This window comes from Xenia sp. Carnegie-2017, unplaced genomic scaffold, assembly GCF_021976095.1.
Source record: "Xenia sp. Carnegie-2017 unplaced genomic scaffold, XeniaSp_v1 HiC_scaffold_30, whole genome shotgun sequence".
Lineage (NCBI taxonomy): Eukaryota > Metazoa > Cnidaria > Anthozoa > Malacalcyonacea > Xeniidae > Xenia > Xenia sp. Carnegie-2017.
Genome location: NW_025813494.1, coordinates 621,006 through 638,105, shown reverse-complemented (window position 1 = coordinate 638,105; position 17,100 = coordinate 621,006). Strand labels below are relative to the sequence as shown.

The 17,100-nt window shown below is 36.8% G+C and overlaps 2 protein-coding genes across 3 annotated transcripts in view; one reads left to right on the top strand and one right to left on the bottom strand.

Annotated features, from left to right (window-relative positions):
• The first annotated feature begins 3,031 nt into the window (after positions 1-3,031).
• On the top strand, positions 3,032-3,913 carry LOC124455167. Its single transcript, XM_047005876.1, has 2 exons — positions 3,032-3,377; positions 3,869-3,913. Exons 1-2 carry the CDS (start codon positions 3,050-3,052, stop codon positions 3,877-3,879), a joined length of 339 nt encoding a protein of 112 aa, XP_046861832.1. The 5' UTR covers positions 3,032-3,049; the 3' UTR covers positions 3,880-3,913.
• An 11,918-nt stretch (positions 3,914-15,831) lies between these two features.
• LOC124455229 overlaps positions 15,832-17,100 on the bottom strand; it is a 118,933-nt gene continuing 117,664 nt past the window's right edge. Inside the window, exons 14-16 of one of the 2 annotated variants that reach the window (XM_047005921.1) lie at positions 16,983-17,090; positions 16,426-16,468; positions 15,832-15,866 (exon numbers count right to left, since the gene is read on the bottom strand). In XM_047005921.1, coding sequence (XP_046861877.1) covers positions 16,437-16,468; positions 16,983-17,090 — 140 coding nt within the window. In that variant the 3' untranslated portion in view covers positions 15,832-15,866; positions 16,426-16,436. Of the gene's footprint in view, positions 15,867-16,147; positions 16,203-16,425; positions 16,469-16,982; positions 17,091-17,100 lie in introns of those variants that run through there. The other variant, XM_047005922.1, reaches the window with a different exon arrangement.

Sequence of the window (17,100 nt, the reverse complement as noted above, 5' to 3'; positions counted from 1 at the left end):
CTGAGCAAACTCAAATGCGCTGTTTCGCAACATCTGAGTCGAAAATTGAGTTCTATTTAACTAGCTAGGCGAGCTGAAATGATCGCTTTGCAGAAAAATAATATTCTCGACCTCCCCTGGTGTCTATAGTAAATTATAAAGAATTTTCAAAAACAAACACGATATCACAGAATATGGGTATCGTTAGTTCCATATTCTGTGACGTTATTCTTTTGGCATTTCTTTTATAATGCCAACACTTCAATCGTTCAATTGTTGGATGTCGTAGTTTCCACAAAAGGAACATATCGCTTCTCACAGGTGAGGTAGTTGTTTGTTTTGTTAGTCCGTCAACGATTGAAAAGCAATTATACATGCACTTGAAAAGCCATAAAATACATATTAAAGATCGTATTTTTTAAGACTGATTTGAACGCAAAATATACTGATATTTTCCTGTTTTTGTTTATAAAATTCTGCATACTTTTCTGTCATTTGTTAATGCATGAAATCGTAAATTTACCCACTTATTTGCAAAATAGTTTCCCTAAAGCAAAAAAGACCCTGCACACATTTTGATTTTGTTGTATTGATATATGAAGTGGAAAAATGCAAATAATCATCAAAACACTTATGCTTCCAATGGTGTTTATAATATATTTTTAGTTTTAATACTTCTACCCTTCTTTTTCACTTTTTTTGTTTTTCCTATATTTTCAATATAAGTGCACAATTTGAATGATTAACACAGTTTTCACTTCAATAATAAATTTCATAAGCAGTTGGTAGTGCATTTTGTTCTCTGAGTATCCATTTGGTGTTTTCTTCATACATGAATGATGAAATGCATATGGATATGTCATAGCAAGCAATAAAAGGCAAGGCTTAAAAGCTTTCTAGAAATTATAAAAGTTATTGTGATTATATTACCTCTATATCATCAATCTCATGAAAAGAAATAAGAAGCAATTTTTGTAGAAAAGCTTTGAAAAGTGAAAAACATTTTTTTAAAAAAGCAGCAATGATGCATATGATAAATCTCCATTCTGTACTCTAATAGGTAAATAAGCTCAAACTGTTTCTTAAAGAAATATAAGAAATATACAGTACAGTAATTTTAAAGGTTTCATCACTGAATCTTTAATGCTTCAGTATAGTGCATTAGATATTAGTAACATTTAAACAACACTCAACTAAATTATTTTGATAAAGATATGACATGATTTAAACATTAAGTTATATAAAACCCAATGGCTTATACAGTTTGATGCTTCACATCTGCATCGAGTCATCATCAATCTCAGTACAAATGTTTACATAGACACAAACTTTATGGCCTTTCCATTTTATATATTGTGAATTGACATTCAATTAAGCATCAAAACACACACAACCTTCTTGCCATCTTTTTTTGGTTCATGAACTTTAACTTAAAAGCATTCAAGGCATCATTAGTGAATCCATTGTCTCCATCCATAGAATTTGACCATGATCAAATTAAATAACTCTGGATAAGGAAGACAATAAATCAATTATCTTTACAGCATTATCACTTTTTTAAGACTCTGCCTGGTCAATAACATCTTCCAGTCATCTTTCTCCTTGGTCTTCCTGCATGTTGTCAGCAAATAGAACATAACAAGCTCTGCTCCAAATCATGGGTACTGTTTGGGCTGATCATTTCTTTTTGATACTTTTCACAGAGCAAAATGTGTGCAGGGTCTTTTTTGCTTTAGGGAAACTATTTTGCAAATAGATAGGTAAATTTACGATTTCGTGCATTAACAAATGACAGAAAAGTATGCAGATTTTATAGACAAAAACAGGAAAACATCAGTATATTTAGCGTTCAAGTCAATCTTAAAAAATACGATCTTTAATATGTATTTTATGGCTTTTCAAGTGCATGTATAATTGCTTTTCAATCGTCGACGGACTAACAAAACAAACAACTACCTCACCTGTGAGAAGCGATATGTTCCTTTTGTGGACTACGACATCCAACAATTGAACAATTGAAGTGTTGGCATTATAAAGAAATGCCAAAAAGAATCGTCACAGAATATGGAACTAACGATATCCATATTCTGTGATATCGTGTTGTTTTGAAAATTTTTATAATTTACTATAGACACCAGGGGGAGGTCGAGAATCTTATTTTTCTGCAAAGCGATCATTTCAGCGGAAATACGTCCGTTGGCCGCCATTTTTTTGGCATCCTCGCCCCAGTAAAGTTAGCCGCTCCAGTTATTATAGAACTCAATGGGCCGTGCTTGAGATAGCCGCTCCAGTTATAATAGAACTCAATGGTCGGGCTCTGAAAATTCAGCCCGACCAAGTAGTAAAATCTATAATGGAAATATCTGTAATCTGATTGGTTGTGAGTAGCTGTGAACACACCCACACGTTTAACAACATCTAGTCGGGCTCATTTTCAAAAGCGTGACTTGAATTTTGAGCTTTCGAAATATACCTTGGGAAATCGTGATAACTTACATTACATTGGCTTCGGCTAATGAAATCGATATAATAAGTGAACTACAAAAGAAACTCTTTTCTGTTCGACAATCGGGCGAGCAAAATATACTCGTAAAGCAGCGGCCAATTCCAAATTTACAAGCGACGACAGGCAATAGAAGCTTTCAGGAAAGTTGGTACTCGAAGAAAGATTGGCTTTGTGGTAGCTCAGAAAATAATGCATTGTTCTGTTAGTCTTGTCTTTTATTTTGCGCTTTATCGTCATCTTCTTGGACGCAGACGGGATTCAAAAACATGAAGAATTTCCTATCCGATTGTAAGAAGCATGAGAAGGCAAAATCGCACATGGGTGCTTACAAGACCTGGAAGACCTACGGTTTTCAGCCTCGTGTCGACTGTCTCATGTCACAAGCTAGACGTGAAGAGATTCTGCGTCATAACGAGGAGGTAAGGCAAAACAGGGAAATGTTGAAAACCAGAACAGAAGCTGTTTTATACTTGTCTAGGCAAGAGCTTGCATTTAGGGAGCATGATGAATCTAGTAACAGCATGAATAGAGGAAATTATAGAGCTACTTGAAAGTTTTGCCAAGATGGATTCTGTTTTTGAAAGGCGATTACATGGAAAGCTTGCTGAAACCCACCTTGATGGGGGAGGGCAGTTTACTGGAGTCTCTCCTGATATTCAGAATGATTTGATTGATTGTCTTGATAAGATAATAGAGGATGAGATTTTAAAGGAAATATATTGCTGCACTTTCTTAAGTATACAGGTTGATGAGGCAACTGATGTTTCTACCAAAGAACAATTGAGTGTAATTGTTCGAATGGACAAAGGGGAAAGTGTCATTGAAAGACAGCTTGGGTTTGTTGATGTTAGTTGTGATAGGACTGCAACTGCTATATCATCAGTGGTTAAGGGTAAGTTAAGTCAATATAATAATGTGAAAGAGAAATTTATTGGACAGACTTATGATGGTGCATCTGTTATGTCTGGTCATCTCAATGGTGTTCAAGCTCAAGTTCAGCAGGATTATCCTTATGCTCAATTTGTTCACTGTGCTGCCCATAGACTAAATCTAGTATTATGTCAAGCTGCATCCTCCATTTCACCTGTTAAGATTTTCTTTGTTAATATTAGTGCTTTCTGCACCTTTACTAGCAATTCCCCCAAAAGAAAAGCTTTACTATCATCCCATAGGCTTGAGTTTCCTAGTCCTGGTGACACAAGATGGTATTATAGGGCTCATGTCATCAATGTCTTGCATTCTAACTATGAGAAACTGATAGACATATTTGAAAATCTTACTGATAATCCAATAGGTTGGGATGATGAAACGTTAAGTAAGGTTACTGGTTTACTTGGCTACCTTAATGGCTTCTTGTTTTGTTTCTTGGTACATGTTTTCCAGAGAATTCTTGAGCAGTCATCCATACTTTATTCTATCTTGCAAGACAAGAACACTGACTTTCATTATGGAATGAGTAGGTTTGAGAGATTCAAGGCCTTTGTTGCTCCTCTGAGAAATGATACAGAATATTGTCAGGTGTACGACCTGGCTGTTGAGAAAGTGGGACCACCAGTAACCAGGTACAAACAAATGTATTTTGAAATTCTTGACACAATTGTGACTATGCTGACTGAGCGATTTCAGGATATGGAGCGTTTTAGATTTTTGACCTTGTTAACCCTAGGGTGTTTAAGATGTGGAAAGGTGAAGTGCCCTCAGAAAAGATAAATCTTCTAAAGGAGGTTTATGGTGATATGTTTGACATACCAATGCTAGTTAGCCAACTTTGTTTTATTTACAGAGATAAAGACTTTCACTGTGATTCATGCGATGAACTATTGAAATATATTTTTTAGTTCCATTATCAATCTAGTATTCCAGAAGTTGTAAAACTGTTAAAGATAAATGGGGTTTTGTCAATTACAAGTGCTTCAGTTTAGAGGTCATTTTCTTGTTTGAAGAGGGTAAAAATTATCTTAGAAATACTGTGAGCCAAGGACGTTTTAGTTCTCTTTGCAGGATTGCCATTCACAAAGACATACTATCAGAGAAATAAGACGCCAACACATTGCATGATGAGGTAGTAAAGAAGTTCATTGAAAAACCACGAAGACTTGCTTTCTTATACAAATAGGTATTCATATATGGCTGATAGCAAGCTGATGATGTCCATGGCATGTGAGACTTTTTCAGGGAACTTTTTAATGCAGTCAATGATGATTGTCATTTCAGCACGACAATTTCATCACAACTTTTGATAGTTGTTGATGACAAATCTGAGCCTTTTTCGGTTCTTTTGTCAAAGTTTCTTTACAAGATGTACATAGGTATCTATTTATGTATGTGGTGTTGAGAAAATAAATCACATATCTGCAACTATTTTTGAACTGTTTCTCTGCTTTACTATAAGATCCTTCGGCAATTTAAATTAACCAAAATGGTTCTATTTCCTGCATAAATATCACGCATTTGCTTTCTAAGATAGCCGTTTCCGACGTTCTAGGGAGTCTAAATTCGGAAAATTTTCTCGCTCGGCGCCAACCATGGTGGCGCCTCGTGAGCCCGACCAAATGTTTTTCGCTAGCTACGCCACTGACGATAATCTAACAACGCGAGGTATGGATCTTCGCCGTTAGCTTTGCATTTCTTTAGAATATTCTTCATTGTTTGGACTGTCTTCTCATGTAATCCACCAGACTGTGGATATCTCTAATCCACCAGACTGTGGATATCTCGGATATCTATGGTGTTGTGACAAAAGTTATAGTCTTTTGCAAACTGTCTGTATTCTTCCGACGAGTATTGTGGGCCATTGTCGGACACTACAGTTTCTGGGATTCCATGACGACTGAATATGGACTTTGTCTTGTTAATAACTGTTTGTGCTTTCGTGTCTCGAAGTTCAGCCACTTCGGGATACCGGCTATAATAATCAACAACTATTAGATATGGTTTTCCATTCCAGTCAAAAAGGTCAGAGCCAATTTTTTGCCAGGGACGACTGGAAATATCGTGTGGATGGAGTGGCTCTCGTTGATTGTCATTTGCATAGTGCTGACATGTTGAGCAGTTTGACACTAGTTCTTCTATTTGTGCGTTCATACCTGGCCAGAATATGCTCTCTATAGCCAGTCTCTTGGTCTTCTCAGTGCCTTGATGCGATTGATGCAGTTTCTGGAGGGTATCAGCTTGCAATGTTGGTGGAATCAGGATGTTGTGGCTCTTGTAGATAAGACCATCTTCCGTTGTCAGTTCTTCACGGTATGGATAATAAGGTTTTAATTCAGATGGTATCAATATCTTATGAGGCGGCCATCCGTCTTGTATCTGCTGTACCAAGAGTTGCATCGTCTTGTCTTTGCGGATTTCATCTTTGATGGCTTGAAGTTTCCGGTCTGTGACGTAAGACTTTGATGACATCAGATGGATAAATCTTTCTGACGCAATGTCTTCTTCAAATTGTTCATGTATAATCTCGGGAGGAAATGCACGCGAGAGCGCATAAGCTATGTACATTTCGCTTCCTTTCTTGTACACCAGATTTATATCGTAGGATTGCAGCTGCATCAACATTTTCTGGAGTCGACTGGGTGCTTGAGATAGTGGTTTTCGGAATATTACTTCCAGGGGTTTATGGTCGCTTTCAACGGTTATGGTTTTACCGTAGACATATTGATGGAAGCGTTTGCAGGCAAAGACGACAGCTAGCAGTTCCTTCTCAATCTGTGCGTAACGTCGTTGTGTGTCATTCATGGCTTTTGATGCGTAGGCTACTGGACCCTGGTCTTGAATTAAAGCAGCTCCAATGCCATTCTGTGAAGAGTCGACCTGGAGTATCACTGGTTTTGCTACATCGTAATAACGGAGAGTATTAGGATGAGTTAGTAAATGTTGTAGATCTTGAAATGCTTTCTCATGTGTTTCATGCCAGTGGAATTCAATGTTCTTTATAAGTTCTCTCAGTGGAGCGGTGATGTCCGAAACATTTGGTGCAAACTTGGCGATGAAATTAACCATGCCCAACAATCGTTGGACGTCCTGCTTGTTTTCTAGTTTGGGGTAGTTCTTGATTGCTTCAACCTATATAGGTTTGACACCACATGCTCTTAGCGTTTCTCCAAGGTATGTTATCTCGAAACTGGCACTTATCCTTGCTTAGTGTCATATTGACGTCTGCTACACGATTGAGAACACGCTCCAGGTTGCGATCGTGTTCCTCCAGTGTCCGTCCCCAGATTAGTATATCGTCGATATCTGTTTCGCATCCCGGTAGATGCTGAAACTTCTTGTGTACTGTTTTATGGAACACCTCTTGTGCGAACACTACTCCAAAGGGTATTACGGTAAAACGATATCGACCAAATGGCGTATTAAACGTCGTCAGGTAAGAGCTCTCCTCGTCAAGAGGCATTTGCCAAAATCCCGAGTTTGCATCCAGTTTGCTGAAGAATTTGGCCTTGGTCAAACGGCTGGTAATCTCTTGCTGGGTGGGAAGCTGGTAATGTTCTCTGAGCAAAGCTTTGTTGAGGTCACGTGGATCGATGCAAATGCGTAACTTTCCAGAGCATTTTTCATTAACTACCATCGAGTTGACCCATGCTGTCGGCTCATTCACTTTCTTAATTATTCCTTTGGATTCCATATCTATTAGCTCGTTGTGGTACTTGTGGACACGTTCTCTCAGTGCTGAAGGTATCTTACGAGGAGGATGAACGACAGGTGTTGCATTAGGGTTGATCTTGATATGATAAGGTTCTGATATGCGTCCTAATCCGTCAAAGCATTTTGAGTATTTCTCAAATATTTGATCTCTGGAAAGTCCTGTCAGTGAACTTATGTGTGTAGTCCCGTCGTTCTGTTTACTGCGCAATTGATCTACATTGTGGAATGTTACGAGCTTCATACTTTTGCAGTTGGCGCATCCAAGCAATGATTTACCATTTTCAACCACTTGAAACTCGAGTACTTGCGTTGTTCCTTTGTATTGGCATTTTAAATAGCATTTCCCTATGACTGGAATATTGTGGCCTCCGAAAGCAGTCAATTTTGCTGTACTGAGCTTCAATTTACTAAAACGTTGCCGCTTTGGAATAATAGTTTCATAATCTTTCTTACTCAGAACGTTTGTTTCTGTCCCAGAGTCAAGTTTCACTCGGATTGTCTTGTTGTTTATTTTTAGATATGCGTGTTCCTCATCACTGTCACTTTTGACAGCTGTCTTTACCATATCTATTCCGTGCGCTGAAGAGTCCCTTTCATAATCGACGTCATGTATCGATTTCTTGTTGTTTTTTGTTTGTGATCGGCAGTACTTAGCGAAGTGTCCCAATTTCTGACAATTATTACATTTTTTCCCATATGCGGACATGATTTCGGCTCGTGAATTCGACCGCAATTGCCGCATTTTTTTGGAGATCTTCCGTTTTCCGGTTTGTTGTTTTTGCTTTTTTGGTTGTGAAATTTCCCTTCATAACCATGTTTTAGCTGATAATTCCCCAATGTGTCGACATTGTCAGAATTCTGGTCGTTTAGAGATTTCATTTGCTCGCGAGATACTTCAGACGCTCGACATATATCTACAGCTTTCGGCAGTGTTAAATCCGACTCTCGAAGTAGAACTTAATTACTTCGAGAGTCGGATTTAACACTGCCGAAAGTAGTGTTAAATCCGACTTCTCGAAGTATTACTTCGAGAGTCGGATTTAACACTGCCGAAAGCTGTGTTTAAAGCGTTCTTTGATATTTTGGTTTCGTATTCCACATACTATTCAAGGAAATAAGATAACTATTCAAACGCGCGTTCACTTTTCAAGGAAATAAGATAAATTAATATGGAGCGTCCCAGCGTAATACAAACTAAATATTGTATTGAATTTAAAAACTTGAACATTGAGGTCAGGGTTAGTTTTGTTAATTTGGAGTGCTTCTTTGATTTTAAGGGTGAATGAGGTGTCTGCAGTGTCGATGATTTTGAAGCAAGAGGGTGAATAGTTGGTTTTACATGAGTGAGGTTTAAGAAGGTGTCGGTAGATATGAGAGTTTTTTTCTGTTGTGGTATGTTCCCTGATTCTGGTGGATAAATGGCGCGAAGTTTCGCCAATGTATCGGGAATTACATCCAGCGCAATTGAATTCATATACCATCATAGATTGGGTCTTTGAATGAGGGGTTCATCATCGAATCATGGATTTGGTCTTTGAATGAGAAAAGGTTTTTGATTTCGAATGATGTGAAAAATAGTCAAATGTCAATATCTGTACAGAAGCGTTTCATAATGTTTGTAAGTCTGCGTTGTGTGTGTCGCGAGTAATGTCCGATGTATGGTAGTTTGAAGTATAGAGTTGTTATTTTGGAAGTTTCATTTGTGTTGGTTGTGATGGTCGTGTCGGGAGTTTCGGTGTCTAGTTTGAGGTTGCTGCTTTGTTTGTTGTCGAGATATCGTTTTACGGTTCTGTCAATAAAGTGTAGTGTGAAAGAGTGGATGTGATGTTTTTTATGTCTCGTTGAAAGTCATTGCTCGTATTGTTAAGTTTGTATGCTCTGTCGATTAGTGTGCGTATAAGTCCGGTTTTGTATGAAAGTGGTGTGAAACTAAAATAGTTCGTCAGAAGTCCTGTGCATGTTGGTTTGTGGTATGTAGATGTTGTACAGCTGTCATGAGATTTTGTTGGTAAAGTGTCAAGAAATGGCAGTTGATCTTGTTGTTCAGTTTCAAATGAAAATCTAATGTTATCTTCCTGTGTGTTAATGTAATTATAAAACTTCATGGCCTCAGTTTCGTTAGTAAAAACACAAAAAATATCGTCAACGTATCTGCGGTAAAATAGTGGTTTAGTGTAGTTGTAGTTGTTTAGCCAGTTTCGTCCATGTGAGCCCATGAAAATGTTAGCAAGTATGGGTGCTAAGGGAGAGCACATCCCAACGCCGTCCCTTTAGTAATGCAAACAGCAAAACGCAAAATAAACGAAACAAAGAAACATTTACGAATGTGATTCGAAGGAAAAACACTTGGAAAACAGTTTAACTATCCAGACGATATAATTTGAAGCGATTCATTTTTAATGGACAAAAATTAGAAAAGTGAATGCCAACCGGTAAGAAACAGCAAGGACGAGAAAGGAAGCAAGCTTCATTTCAGGTCAAATAATGCCATATAATAAACCTTTTAATCACCTCGCTTTTTCAGTCTTAACTGAGAAGTATGGGACCTCTTTCTTTTTGTCTTTTCCTGGTAGGTGTAGTATGTACTCATAATTTCCTTAAGACCCACAAGCTTAGTTCCTAATGAATGGAGTGCTGTGAAGTTTGCCCGAAGCAATCAGTATAAATACATGTAAATAATTAGAGAGTTTTTGAGTGAGAGTTGTGAGTATGTTCAATAAAATTGTCGAAAGATACAGTCTCCAGAGTGTTACTGAACCAGCAACTGGAAAGCGGAGAGGAGTTTTCCAACAGGAACAATACATTGAGATCTCATCTTTACGTTGCAGAAATGCTACTAACATCCGGTCAACAGTGCATACAACACGAGAGAAATCAATGGCCGTTTTTATGCTTAAGAAAGTTAATATCATGCGTCTTAAGACGGACGACGTAAGACGGATTTCTTTGGTGCGCGGCTTAAACTTATCGGACCGATAAAAACGGTCACAAGACGAGTCGACACACACTCCTCCACAAGCTTATCCTGAATAAACAAATATAAGCATGTCAGATGTATGTGTCCACTCGTTTTACCTCGGTAAACACGAGTGGACACATACATCTGACATGCTTATATTTGTTTATTCAGGAAAGGAAAAGACATGCGTTGATCTCTGATCAAGATGTATTGGAGCAAAAGCAGTTCGTTTTGGACGAGAAGGAGCTAGAAATACTCGCAAAGGACGAAGCTATTGCTCGACTGGAAACGGAAAATGCTGACTTGATCAAAAAATATGAATTAATCCTAGCTGATTCCAATGATCAAATAACCTGTTTTAAACAAAAAGGTATGACCCGCCGTGATTGTATGTCATAGTTTGTACAAAACTTGAATGTCGTTGAATTTAAGTCGAAATTTAATTTCGCCTTTCCTCTTTTACAAAAAATATAATGATTGACATACTTTGAGATATTTCTCGACTGTTATTGGTTGATTGTAGTGCAGTTTATCTGTAATTGCACTGTGGAATAGTGTAATTGCCCTGTAAATACCGTAACCTGATTGATTGGCTAAAAACCACTGAAAGCCAATATATCGTAAAGTATGTTATTATTTATAAGTAGTAGTATAGTTACCCGTGCAATTACGACTAAACATGCACTTTTGAGTTTTTAAAGACTGAAAATAGCGCTCGTCCTTCGAACTCGAAACTACTACTACCTATACTAATTGCTACATGACTACAGGAATTACGAAGAATCAAATCGCAAATATATTCTTGCCAGTACATTTTGTGCTTCAAAAAATTGCAGATTACGCGTGCAATGCATATGTTGGTAGACTCTTTTTTTCCTTTGTTTTATTTAAATGTGTATTTTCTGTGGAGTACAACCGCTATCCCCCTATCCCCCATCCCTATCCGCAATTTAGGACATTGTTCTCTCCGGGTACGATTCTTATCATATTAAAGAGTGGCATTTACAAATCAACAAATTCATTTGATTCAGAAGATGAAATGAAACAGAATTACGTCGAACTCGAACGCTCCCAGGATGAACTGACTGTCGAGAAGAACGCGAAAGCAGGTGAGAAAATTCGCCACGATGTAACACGATATCACGAATTTGATAAATGTTATCCATATAAAGCGTTTCTGTATTTGTATCGTATAAGTGACTTGATTCTGAAGATGACTACCGTTAAGGTTATCAAAACCTTAGTCAACATCAACACCAATAGTCCTTCTCAGGACTCTGCTAACTTGGACGATCTACATGCGCAAAGAAGTAATGAGTTAGACGTGGTTGTCTATTTATTCACGAGGTTTTAATGGTTTGCTTTTGTGTTCTCGCCCGTAAAAATCGTTAAAAACACTCCCGATCGTGTTGCTGTTTTCGGGTTTTTGCGTCCTTAACCTTAAAAGTTTCAGCCAAATCCGTTGGTAAACCTTGGCAAATGTCTAGGAAGATTCTCAAATGTCTAGGAAGATTCCGCCATTTTACTCTTTGTGTTTACAGTTGTCACATAAAAAATTACGTCACCTACATACATCTTTTGCTGACGGCAAGACATTGAGAATTATGTGTATTCTCATAGGCAATCACAATCGCGTTTTAGTTACCTTCGTTGTTGAATGAATATAAATGATATACAAAGCAGTTTATATTCTATACAACATATAAAATATATATTTTCAGGAACTTTTTCAAAAAGCTCACAGATAGTTTGGAAGAAAACACAAGCAACAGTTGGAAGGCTACACATTATATAGAAGCGATAACGGAAACTACTGGACCTTGGACTGGGGATGGATTTCTTGGAGATAGTAGTTTCCGTTATCGCTTCTATGAGAACGAGGTGCTTCTAGTGACTCGAGTAACTGCTTTTAAAATTCACGATAAGTCATGGGCTTGCGCACTGATATTTTTTGGGTGGCGATCCGGGTATTTTACCCCCCAATTTCCCGACTTTTTGTTCTTTTTAGTCCAGTTTCTAGTCATGTTAATTGCTATAGTTAAAAATTACTTGCAACGCTGTTACTTGTTTAATTAAAGTGAATAGTTATGCGTAACCGAATATTTTAGGTAGCTAATGAACGGATGAAAAACAGTTCTTTGGACACAGAACATCATGATGATATGGTGGATGTCATTGGCATTAGAAACCTGAAGGAAAAGCATGGTAGAGAAAGCTATGTAAAAGTATCTTATGTGCAACGTAATTATCATTTTCCTTGGGGTAACAACATAATAAGGCATGCGCACAGCGAAGTCCATGTGAATTTTTTATTTTGCATAGTTTTTCATCTAATAAGTCAACTGCATTGACTTTCTTCAAGCGTCAAAGATCAAACGTCCTTTTATGTTTCTTTGAACTTTAGTCAGTGATGAAAACGTCTTTCGTTATCTGATGTCATCGACTATGAAAAAGTGATATGTGAAAATGCACATTTGCGTGCCAGTGAAGAGAAATTGACAAAAGAGACTGCTCTACTTGAACAGAAACGCCGAGAAAATGAAAAATTGAACTGCGAAAATCTAAAACTGAACAACGAAAATCAAAAACTGAACACTGGTTTAAAGGAATTCGAAGGTAAGTCTCTGTTTTTATTTTTCCCAACTTTCATATGTTTGAAGCTCCATCAGCGGTTATTTATCTCATTAGTCAAAATACAGTCCTTCAAGCGTTAGAATTACGTCATCAGAGCATTCAAATTACGTAACTAGAAACGTAAATTACTGAACGTTCTTGAGTTGAAAAAAAATTAATTCGATTAATTTTGTGTTCATCATGCAGACGTGATACAAGATTTTAAAATGAAATGCACAGTTCTTGAAGACGAGACCAAAGAACTTAAAATGCAGTTAAAAAAATATGCCACTGCTGTTGACGACTCGATGGCGAAATGTCTTCAACTGCAACGAGATAGGGAGGAAGAGCTTGAAGATAAATACCGTCTGCAAATCGACGAAGGAAATGCAAGAATCGCCGAGCTGAATAATGAAGTTGTCAAACAGTCTAAGATAATTTCCAAACTGAAGAAAGAAAATTACAAACTAAATATGTGTTTAAGAGAATGCGAAGGTATAATCCAAAAACATATTGTGTTTCAGCATATTATAGGACAACGTCAAGAGTTTAAGCATTAATTTTATTTTGTCTACGAAAGAGGCACGGAATGTTCACCAAAAAAACAGTACTTGCTGTTTTGTTTTTATTCTTTGCATTCTTTTGCAATTCTTGAATTTCAAACGATTGCAATGTGGAAAGCCTTGTTTACTTACAATTTCCACCATGTCTTTTTAATCAAAAAGAAGTATGTTTGGCTTTCACAGCTCTCACAGTGCAATTAGAGATTTTCAGCATTGCAATTACAAATTTTAACAGTGCAATTGCAGATAAACTGCACTGCCATCATCCAATCACAGTCGAGAAATATCTAAAAGTGTGTTATTATACGAATAATTATACGAGAATTTATCCCTGGACAAATGAAGTTCTTTAAAATAAACCTACTTGAGGCGGTTGACGTATTTGAACAAAAAGAAAAGGAAAAAAACGGTTTGCCAACGTCGAAGGAAACAAAATACAACTGTTTGCCTGAATTCCTTCGATTTTGCGTAAAACAAATAGATTACACTTAACCATTGTCTGTTCAGACATAGATACACGTGTTTTGAAATTTTGCTACTTGCGGTGCAATAATTATTTCGTTTAAAAGGGTTTTTCGCTTCCTTTTACCGATGGTACATATGATGCAACGAGCAACTCATAAAAATATTGGTGTTGCCAGTTTTTGAAATAAATTACAATGTATTTCCATTTCCAAATACGTTAGAGGCAGTTTAATTTGTAAAATTTTATTTAAGAAATAAAATGTGTTTACTATGTTTGCACAGGCTCATTCAAACCGAGGCGACCTTTGGGAGAACACCAGAGCAGATCAGGGCAAGGTTGCCCCTACACGAGAATTCTCACAACGTCTCCGAGGTTAGCATAAGCCAGTGGAAACACGATAAGTTTCTTTCGTGTCTTTTATGAAATAGCGATAATGCAAGATTAACAAATTTAAAAGAAATGTTTAATATTTCGTCTACCATGTATTCATTGTCTATTTGGAAATTCTCTTTGCTTGATTGATTTGATGGTTGAGCTCAAATCGGTTTGCACAGGCTAATGAAAAGTGTAAACACAGCTATAGACCAATCGACGCACGTGTTTTATTGTTTTTATTTCATAATCTTTAAAAACTCATAACCATTTGTTTTGTTGAGAAGGTTTATCCAATTCAAAATTGACCAACTATAATTTAATTCAACTTACACTAGCTCCATCTCTAGATGTTACGCATGTTTCAAACGAAGACTTATAAACGAGATTACATGACTTCATAAAGGACTTTCACGAAACTCGTTCATTTGTCATGCGGGCTATAAACTCTGTTAATGATGTGACTAATTTTTAGACGAATTACAAGACTTAAAGTTTGAGTTCCGTGATCTACAAGATGAACACGAAGAACTTAAGACTTCGCTTGATAACACAGACGGCAATCCTGCAACTACGATCATCGCTGTAGATAAAACCAGTGAGATTGAAATACTGCGCGCGAAAATCAACGCTTTGGATAGCGATGCGGAACGTTATCGCTGTGCAGTCGGAGAGCTCGAGAAAACTAACGAAAGAGAAAAGACGATGCATCTTGACATCGCCGTGAAAAAGATGCTTGCTTTGGAAAAAGACGTTAGTTTGTTTGCCAGACAGAGCAGCGAGCTCAAAGCTGAGATAAAGGCTCTAAAAAATCGCGATCACGAATCTTCTTTTGATGTAATTGATGGTGAAACAGCCGGGTAAGTTATCGCACATTTATTTATACCGTTTTTCCTCTATTTAGCTCCTGGATTTTTACTTCCCATAAAGTGGGAGATAATTTGAGGATGAGTCTTATACGAGGAGTGGGGGGGTGGGGGGGTGGGGTACATAAATTTTTAGAAAAGTTGCCAATGAATGCTATTATATTCAATACTTACTTGAATTTAAAAAGATTTTTTACATTAGTAAACTCAAATTTATAAACGCGGGTATCAATGAATAGAGCTTAATTAGTTTGTTATAAATTCATTTAGATGATTTTATCAACTTTCCGGTGATTTTTTAATTTACTAAAGAGGGAGATAAATGAAGACATAACTTCTTTTTTCTACCTTTTAAGGCCTGTAGATAAAAAATGTTTCCCATTAAATGAAAACACAACCTTTGTTGCATTTGAGTTGATCAAGAGAAACAATCGCAAAGGAAAGCGTACTTAAAATAAAAATAGTCTGAACACTAGACAGTTAAGATTCTATCTTCAGGTCATTTTGCCAAAATATATGTATTTAGTATTACTACTATTACATTACGTCGTGTTATTTAAATTATTAAATTGTTGCGAAGGTCATTACTTATAATATGTTTCTTCCTGTAATAGACCATTTTTACACAATTTTTATGACGTCTAAGACGGTATATCGTGTTGGTTAAATTTCGGTAATGGTTATCTTTATACAAAGGTCTTGAAATAATAAAGAAAATGAGTAATTTAAATGTATCCCATCAACCTTCGCGAAGAAGCTTTTCCAATGCTTTCCACCTTTCTTTTCGCCGCGTCAGATTTAATGGATCCTCGCGTTTAAGTTGCGCGACCATATTTTGGTAACAATGTTTTCAAGCTTTTTCCGATGTCTTCTTCATTCTTGTAGGCAGAAGCAGTGTCTATAATACACAATGAAATAAAAACTATAATTCTCTTATCAATTTCAACGACCATTATTTTACTCTACTTATTTTCAATCATTTCTGGTGTAATCCTTGTGAACTATGTAAATTCTTTCTCAGTTTATTTGACAGGCGCAATTATGATGCAGAAAACATTTACAATAGGTACAATGCATGCATTATTCTTTCTTGGCCATGTACGTATATACAGGATCTTGCTGGATAATTTGGTGAAATAAATTTTATATTCACTTCACCATTCTTCTAATTTATTACAACATTGATCCTCGCGTTTAAGTTGCGCTGCTCCAGGCCAATGAATCAGATATAAATCTAAATATTCGTATCCGATGTTTTCTATTGCTCGTAAACACGCACTGTACGCAGTATCAAGACCTTGATCATTTAGAACTTTAAACAAATATAAAAATATGTTTACAACAAACTGTCTTCAGATTGGAATTTCCATCGAGCAGTTACCGTACAGAAGTAAAAAACCGTCTTCCCGTTTTACAGTTATTGTTGTACCTAGATCCTTGCAATTATTTACGCTTACCGTCTTGTCTATTAAGGAATACGTGTCCTCTCTTCACCAATTACTGCAAAAAACAGACTTAATGCAGAGCGGTTTTGCTATGACATAACATGCAAATTGAAAATTGCCTATAGGAGAAAAATGATTCAACTGATTCGCTATATCAATACTTCATACATCTGCATCCGCTCGCAAAATGAAAAAGCCTTGCTGAAAAATTTTGTATCACGAAAAAAACACGACATCACAAATTGTCCTAGACAGACCAACAAAATGTGAAGGTGAAAAAATATCTCAAACTGGTCCGGGTGTGGCGGTCTGAGTTAGCCATTATACTGAGATTGTATTCCGTACACTCCACAGTAATAACGCATTATATAGTCCTAATACTTACAAACATTATACACCTATTTTTTCGGTTGATTTCTGAATGTTTTAATATTCTCAGTCTCTCAGATCGCCACACCGACAGCAATATGTACATCACAATTGCTACAAGCGACCAGCGCGTCAGGGTACATTCCTTTCCCAATGGAGAGAGAAATATTTCGATCATTGACAATATTTTCGACACTCACCAAGCTTGCTAGTTATGAATATGTCAGATCTTTTAAGACCATATTTTGGTAACAATGTTTTCAAGCTTTTTCCGATGTCTTCTTCATTCTTGTAGGCAGAAGCAGTGTCTATAATACA